General features: G+C 43.5%; 2 protein-coding genes across 2 annotated transcripts in view; one reads left to right on the top strand and one right to left on the bottom strand.

The window, feature by feature from the left end:
- Positions 1 to 1,200: 1,200 nt before the first annotated feature.
- prcc (proline rich mitotic checkpoint control factor) lies at positions 1,201 to 7,939 on the top strand. The gene is made up of 7 exons (XM_008290572.1): positions 1,201 to 2,015; positions 2,105 to 2,149; positions 2,648 to 3,136; positions 3,491 to 3,583; positions 3,687 to 3,833; positions 4,305 to 4,370; positions 6,075 to 7,939. The coding sequence occupies exons 1-7, from the start codon at positions 1,704 to 1,706 to the stop codon at positions 6,159 to 6,161; spliced, it is 1,239 nt and encodes a 412-aa protein (XP_008288794.1). The 5' UTR covers positions 1,201 to 1,703; the 3' UTR covers positions 6,162 to 7,939.
- mrpl9 (mitochondrial ribosomal protein L9) overlaps positions 6,165 to 8,241 on the bottom strand; it is a 7,118-nt gene continuing 5,041 nt past the window's right edge. The window contains exon 8 of the mRNA XM_008290580.1: positions 6,165 to 6,179. Within this exon, the coding sequence (XP_008288802.1) occupies positions 6,165 to 6,179 (15 nt within the window). The remainder of the gene's footprint in view (positions 6,180 to 8,241) is intronic.

Below are 8,241 nucleotides of genomic sequence, written 5' to 3'. Positions count from 1 at the left end.
TTGTTATCGTATACTCGAGCAAGAGTTTTTTTTTTTTTCCTTAACTGGACAGACTGGCCAGCGCTTCTCCAATCCACCGAGGCGCTACACAGTTTAAATGAACTGGGTCCTTATTCAGCCCAAAAACTGATCACAAATGCAGCTGTCATGTCATGGCCCAGTTGGTAATCCAACCTTTGCTATGTATACATGCTTTTGGCTTTAGCAGCAGGATTCTTGTGCCATACATGGACAGACAGTAACGACAACCAGGAGAAATTCACCTGTTTTGGATACGTTTGCTTTCCATGCAAACTAACCAGGTAGCTGAGTTGTTTGGTTGTCGTGTGATTTCTCTTAATTTGTTTTTCTGCGGAAATTGTTATTACGCTTTGCATCCTAATTTTAATCCTTGATGCGTTTGGGTGGAGCACCAACATGGCTGCAGCCAGAATTTCTATAAATACTGAAGGCAGGAGTTCCCCCAACGCTCCCTTCACCACTAAAACACACACACACACACACACACACACACACACACACACACACACACAGAATGACAAGAAACCAAAGTAAAAAATTAATTCACTTAAATTTTCCACATTTTAATTTTTCTGTTAACTGATCAGTCATCCTTTCTTTGAACTTAATTTTCTGACATCACAGTATAAAAGGTGTTTCAAAGCTTTTTCCACACTGGCAGTAAAATAGAAGTATAGCAGACAAATGCATTTAAGATTCTGCTGGTCTACAATTAAACAAATTTAAACACACTGATATCGAAAATACTGGAATGACTCAACTTACAAATATACACACAATGTGTAAAGTGTTAACTGAAGAATAATCATTTGAACTTAATTCGTTACAAATTTCCTAAAAATTTAGAGAACGTCATCACTAAGGTCTTTAATAGCAGCTACAGTCAGTCCTGCTCATCAAACGATTAATATGCCAAATTAAGCTCTGTGCAGTAAATCCTTTTTTGTCCTTTTTCATGTTTATTGTTCTTTTTTAGTAAAGCACCTTGTACCTCCGGTTATAAATGGTTTGTGAAAGTTTACACTTATTATTCTTGTACATTAGATTTTCCAAACGCTGTGAACTGTTTATTCACAGTCTGTCCACTAGGGGCGGTGCTGCCCTGACGCTGTTCTCCTGCTAACAATGAACAGACGACGAAGAAATGGTTGCGCAGAAAGCTGCGCAGTCGTCGTTTCTTCAATCACGAATGATGGAGGCGAATGTTTTGATGGAGTCTTGGGACTAATGAGCTCAGCTTGCTGGCGTTGCAACGCGCTTAAGTGCCGCAGTGTGGTTGAAAACAGCGCAGAAACTGCACCAGCCGATGCTGTTTTATGTGCAGTATCAGTTTGGAGACGAATTTAACTCGTCTAAGGAAGAAAACGCTCAGTTCGCTAACATCGCTGGCTGCGGTGGCCTAGCTAACAGCAGCTAGCTCTATGAAGTTGGACTGTGTTTTCAATTAATCGACGAACTGTGAGGGCCGCTTTTAACCTGCCGTCTGTTTTGAAATCATATTTCAGCTTTGCCTGAACTTTTTTTGTCTGCACTGTGACTGTAGGGACAAAAGATAATCGCGCGCAGTCAGCTGATCGGATAGCCAAGTGTGAGCGCGACTTCTTGAGATCACATCAAGGAGAAGTGCTTATCCATGTCCAGGAGCTGCTGCAGATTATTAATCTTTAATAACCTCAGCAAACATGTCTTTAGTCGCCTATGGAAGCAGTGATGACAGTGACTCGGAGGAAACCTCCGGCTCTGCCCCGGCGGAGAGCAGACCCGGCACAGGAGGACTCTTCTCTCTCCTGCCTGCTCCCAAAAAAACAGCATCGGCCAGAGGGAACGATGGACCAAGCAAGGAGACAAAAGCAAGCCCTTCGGCAGGAGACAGCACATCAGCTGATGACCTAGATCCTCATGCAGCTAAAGGAGGTTTATTCTCTAGTCTGCCTAAACCGAGGAAACGAACAGAGCCGGTCAAAATCACTGTACCACAGATCCAGAGACAGGATGTGAGTACTGAGTCACTTCAGCCTCATTCATAGTTTTATATTGTCCTACTTTATGAATTGTCCTTGAATGAATGAATTCTTGTCCATAGTCAGACTCAGATGATGACGAACCAGCAAAGAAGAAACAACCTCAGGTAAGAAAGTCTTCCACTGGGTGGGATCACATTCATGATTATCCAAAGTGTTGTTCTTGTCTCAGTTTAGTTCCATACTGTCACTAAACATGTCTTTTTTAAAGAATAACGTCAGCTTTCAGACTCGTAAATGGCAGTTAAATGTCGCCTCGTCTTTCTATGTCAGATAATCCAGCTGTTATGTCTAACAAATGAATAGTTAGATGATGTGATTGTTTGTGACGCATAGTTGTGACAAAACATGAGTTTGCCTCACGTTCACAATGTTTCTCATGTAAACACAGCTGTGTTTGGTGACCCTAACCCAGCTTAGGTGTGCCTTTGCCACCTCTCTCTGTAGAACTTCTCAATGTTTCTAGTCCTTTAGAAGTCTACAGCTACATAAAACAGAAGGAATCAATGACTAAATATATATCTTTTCAAGTAATTTGCATAGGCAGCTGCCCTCCCTTGATTTTAGACTTCTTCCTTTTAACCCATGTCTCCTTTCTGCGTCAGGGTGCAGGTTCAGGCCTGTCCTCCCTACTGCCACAACCCAAGAACCTGACAGTGAAGGAGACTGACAGAGCTCTGATTCCTCATGCACTCACCAAACGGCAAGAACCTAAAGGACCCAAACCTGGACCTCCTGCTCAGGGTCTGCTTGGTTCTAGTGCATCTCCCTCTGCAATCAAAGCTGCAGCAAAGTCAGCGGCCCTGCAGCTGGCTAGGCAAATAGCCACAGATGACCAGGACAACGAGGAGGACATAACCCCACAGAACTACTTTTCCCTAGGCGAGAGCTCCCAACCTCTCCCCGCTGTTGTCCCCAGCTTAGACCCAGAGCCAGGAGCCCCCACAGAGCCCCTTCCTTTCGCAGCTGCTGATGAGCCAGGACAGTCGGACGCCCCTCTCGACTTTGGGGGTAACCATGACGCATCTGGTGCATGGGGAGGTCAATATCAGCAGTACCAACAGCCCATAGCAGGCCCAGAGGTGTTCCCTCCGGTAAGAATGACTTCATGGTGTGAATGCATGTCAGCCTGATGGATTCAGACTAAACTGAATGTGTTCAAGTTTTCTAGAGTCATTGTGTTAAACTAAGTAGTTTTTTAAAATGCTGTCCTTCCCAAAGGACATTTTCAGTTCATGAAGCATGTTTGGCTGAAGCATGAATTCACGTTAATGTCATCGTGACACTCTGCTTGTTAAACAGCAGCCTCTGGTGTTTCTTGTGCTGCATGTGAGAACTTGTCACTGCGCTTGTCAAAAATGAGATCACTTCTACATTATATGGCCGTAAACCATCATTAATGAATCTAAACAGTGAGTAATATCCTACATGTGTTTTTCCTTGAACAGGGATACTATAATGAGCCATACTACCAGGACCCTAACCCTGGATCAGCAGAGGCTGAGGAGCCCGGCCACTCCGCCATGTTTGATGACGAAGCGGTAAGACGCTTTGTTTTACTTTTTTATTGACACTGTTTAAGGCCCCGTCTTATCATTCCTTTAAAAAAAACCTTTGTTCATTAACCGTCTTCCCGTTGTGCAGTTTATGCGGCTGCAGGGAAAAAGAAACCGAGGCAAAGAGGAGGTGAAGTTCCTGGAGATCAAAGGTGACGACCAGCTGAGTGGTAACCAGCAGTGGATGACGAAGAGCATGACGGAGGAGAAGCAGACCCGCCAGTCCTTCAGCAAGGTGACCTGACCGACTCTCTGTCGCTGTGTTGGCTGCATGTTTTATGTACACGGCCCTGAACAGACGGGGGAGAGCCCTCACACATTGGTCTTCTGGGGTCTAAGTGTTATATTTCAGAGTAGGAAGATTGTGTATTTTTTTTCTGAACTATGAATTTACACTCTGTTCAGATTGAGAAGACCTGAAGCCATCCAGCCATAAAGTGTTGGATGCAATAGAATAAGAAAATGTTTTATGACCTATAATTGGAATATTCAAAAGGGATGATACGACTCCTGATACTACGGGTTTGATGCCTGCAGGGTTGTGAGTCAATAAACATGTAAAACCAGAATATGCTGTGATGTGCATAGAAGTGAACCACGCTTTACTGTTTCAGCAGGAATGACTTAATACTGTCTGGTAATTATGAGCAGGGAAACTTTGAAATGGAATTCAACCTAACTTTTACTCTTCTCTACCTTTGTGCAGAAAAAAGGAGAGCAACCCACCGGACAACAGCGACGCAAGCATCAGATAACGTATCTCATTCACCAGGTGAGTGCTGCTCAAGCTCAGATTACACATTCAGCATTTGTATGAATTTCATCCTGGTGTGATGGCCGTGCTCATGATTACTGAGACCTTTAAAAGATCACAGCTGATATCTGACATTGGGTTTTTGCTCAGCAGTATGTTGCACATATTGTACCACAAAATAACTTTTTATCTATCTGCACATGTTAGTGTGTTAACGCCAATATTCATCTAAAAAGTAATGAATTAGTCATTTGGAGTTGTTTTCTTAAGCTTCTTCTTTTGATCAGCAAAAGTCTGCATCACCCTTGAAACTATACATCACACTTTTTTAGAAGTAGAGTAGAAATTCAGAGTTTAGTCAGATTTATGGATGTATGTGAACAAAAAACCAACCACAATGTTTTGTAGCTTGTGATTCAAGACTGACTTAAAGGTCCCATAAACTTGGGAGGTGGAAAGTAAAAACATATGAGGACGTTTGCTTCTGCCGTTCCTCAAGCCCCTCCAGAGCTAATTAGCCCCCCAGCTTTACAAGCCAGTGAGATTTCCCTGAGCTGTTAGGTTCCAGTTAAGGAACCAGTCATTGTGTAGCTTAAACTTTGTATAATCCTGCCCCCTCGCTGCCTGCTGCTTGTAACCATTTAGAATGAGCAGCTGCCCCGCAAACCAACAGGTGTATTTGTAGAGCTGCTTCTGCTAGCTCCAAAATATCTCAGCCACGAGCAAAGAAAACCACATGTTCTGCTGTTGGCTGCAGGAATGAACACAGGAGTCTTCATGCACTCCCAGCATCAGAGGAATTGAAGACCTAGTGGATTACCTTTATCACTAAGTTTATTGTACCCACAACCATAGCAAAATCCTGAGTATGCTCACAGATCTGTGTTTTGTGGAAGTTGTGACAGTTAGAAAAGGTGGACACTCAAAGAGAGATCTGATGGGGCGCCCCTGTAGCTCAACTAGCTGAACAGATGACCCATGAACAGGGGCGATAGTTCCCAGACGCAGTGGTCGTGAGTTAGACTCCTGCCCCCAACCCTTTGCTGCAGGTCTCTCCCCATTCTTCTCCCCCCTTTCCTGCCTCTATACTGCTCTAAAATAAAGGCAAAAAGCCTAAAAAATATATTTAAAAAGAGATTTGATGAACAAAGACGGTGTGTTTTCACATTGTGCTTCCGTGCAATCTAAGCTGGGCCAGTGTTTCCACCAGGTTGCTTCTCTCCTGCTCTCTGTGCTCACATTACAGCCACATTTCCAATAAAACTGTGTGAGAGATTCATTCATTTGGAAATCAGACTTTGTAGAAGTTTGTACTCTGTGTGACATGTCTGCACACATCCAGCTGCAGGTTGTTGGCGGCCATGAAACCTCGAGCTCTGTGTCGACTACTAGTTTGGACAGAAAACTTCCTCAGAACTCTTTGATGAGTCCAGACAAGTAGCAAAAAAAAAATTTGCCTACTTTGCCAGCGCTGTCTTGTTTGGATTTCAGTGTAATTGGCAAGTCAATTGTTATCACACAGCAAGTTTTATTTAAACACAACACTGATGGTATCAAAAGTTTGAATCAGCACACTGGGCGGGGATTTAGTGGCATTGTTCCTACACTTGACTGCATGTTCAGGCTTTTGTCTTCGCTGTAAATGGAGAGTTTCCCCTGAAATCTCTGGTAGACTAACCCCCAGAAGTTAGTTAAAACTAGTGTCTGTTTGTTCATTTACAGGCAAAGGAACGCGAGCTGGAGCTGAAGAACAGTTGGGCAGATAACAAGCTAACCCGCCGGCAGACCCAGGCCAAATACGGTTTCTAAATGTCATGACCGTGGACTCTGGTGGCAAACAGAAACAGTGCGTCAGAAATTAGAGTAGAGCTTTCCACATTCACCTACGTAAAGGGAAAAATTTCGGAACAAAAAGCATCCAAATCCAGATTCTCCTTCCTCCCTTTCATCCTGTATTTGTGTTGAACTGTTAATATTCAGTAGTTCTTTTGCTCAGTCGTTCGATAAGGTGTTGAATCTAAAATCCAGCCGCAGCCGTTCACAGTAACTCTCAGCAAACATAGGCAGCGTACCTGCATTCCAGCCTAACAGTATTCTTAAGGTTCATCCGTGGCAGAAAAGATGTATCATGACCCTGAAGCGGCCATTATAAATGTGTTTCCTTTGAATGTGTGTGCTTCCTTTTCATGGTGTACTTTTTTGTGTGTGTGGTTAAAACACGAAAAAGGTTTGGTTCTCTGGAAATCATTCAGTTATTGGTGAAACGAGAAAGCTGTGACGCGTTACGTATTTATACGCTGAATTAACAAGTTTGTAATAAACCTAGTTGGAATCAGTGTGTTGCAGCAGCTCGTGACTCACTAAAGGTTTCTCTTATCTGTGCTTTGTTGTTTCATTTTCACTTCTTCCAGCCGAAAACTGAATTGCCAGAGAACCAAACGTCACTTCCAGGTGGTTCTTTAGCTGCATTCAAGATCAGAAATAGGAGCTTCACCTTAGTTTGACCTCCTGCATCCAGCCGGCGATGCTCCTTTTCAGTACTCTGATCTAAATAAGTGAATAACTGCCCGAGAAAACTCATTTCAAGTTGATATTTGATTCTCTGAGAGTGCTGGAGTCATGCTGTATTTCTTTTTCTGACACTCCACGTCGTTTTCTGTACACCTGAACTGTCCTTTAGTGAGGGAATGTTTTGAATGCTGCTGTTTGGGGGGAAAAAATGCGACAAACTGGAGGTCAAACAAGATGCTGCAGAGAATAATGCAGATGTTTCTTTTACATGAGCGGAGGTGCGTCTTCAGTCTTTCCCATTCTGCAAACACACCTTTCATATGGGTATCGAGGTGCTGACATTTACTGTGTGTTCTCTCCTCTAGGCAGACGACACTCGGTCAGTGTTCTGTTCTCAGACTGTAGCAGTGTGAATCCATGAGCCAGTTTGCTTCTAAATGCAATAGATTTCATACGCGCTGCATTTTGCCTCCAAATGTGAACCGCTGCAGGTGGATCGAGACACAACCTGATCTGCCTCAAAGATTAATCTGTTCGGCAGAAACATTCAGATTTCACACAGATGACCTGCGGAGCTTGTGACGATGTATTCACGCACTTGTTACTGAATGAACAAGCGAACGTAACTCGCTACACAGAGACAAGCGTACAGAGCGTCATTCAGATCTTCAGCAAAACACACGTCTGTTTCCCAAATTCAGTCACTGAAATCATGTAACAGCGTCGCTGAGAGCTCCCCCCCTTGTTTTTTTTGTTTACCTTTTGTTTTGTGCATTTGAAACTGATGAATGAATTTTTGCCTCTCCTCGCTCCAGACCTTTGAGTGACAGTTCTGATGACGGCTAGCGTCCTTCTGATGCAGGTTTTTCATTCAGTAACACATGTTGGGTTATTGTCCTGTAGCTCCCTCAACACAACTCTGTTTTCTTCCCTTTTAAATCAGTGGAAAACCTTTGATTTTCCACAACACTGAACCCTAAATTGAATAAAAAAAGTGTTCTTGCATAATACAGTATTGTTTTAATGTTGCGTTCACAGCCGTCATAAGTAAACACTGATCAGCGACGTTACAGGGACTGACTTGTTCTGTTATTTTTTTTTAATACAAAGACAGCCTTTGACGTGTGTGTTACATGTGTACAACAACATCCCCTCTAGTTCTACCAACATGTTCATTTCAAGTCCTTTACTTTGTTTTCGGGTCTTCGCTCGGCGGTGCTGGAGACTCTTGTGCCGTCTGTGTTGTTTCTACAGTTTCCTCAGCAGCAGATTCTTTAGCAGCTTCGGCCTCCACTGCTGCTGCTGCTGCTTCAGCCTTTAAAACAACCTCCTCCCCCTGCTCCTCAGCAGCTTCTGCAGCAGCTGCCTCGGCCTCCAC

This window comes from Stegastes partitus, unplaced genomic scaffold (assembly GCF_000690725.1).
Source record: "Stegastes partitus isolate 25-593 unplaced genomic scaffold, Stegastes_partitus-1.0.2 Scaffold684, whole genome shotgun sequence".
Classification (NCBI taxonomy): Eukaryota; Metazoa; Chordata; class Actinopteri; family Pomacentridae; genus Stegastes; species Stegastes partitus.
This window is presented reverse-complemented; position numbering and strand designations above follow the sequence as displayed.

What these genes read in the sequence shown, in the direction of transcription:
- prcc (XM_008290572.1), top strand. Translation starts at nt 1,704, where the DNA reads ATGTCTTTAGTCGCCTATGGAAGCAGTGATGACAGTGACTCGGAGGAA. An exon ending in GCCCAGAGGTGTTCCCTCCG is followed by an intron (nt 3,137 to 3,490) that starts GTAAGAATGACT and finishes TTCCTTGAACAG; the next exon opens with GGATACTATAATGAGCCATA. An exon ending in CCATGTTTGATGACGAAGCG is followed by an intron (nt 3,584 to 3,686) that starts GTAAGACGCTTT and finishes CCCGTTGTGCAG; the next exon opens with TTTATGCGGCTGCAGGGAAA.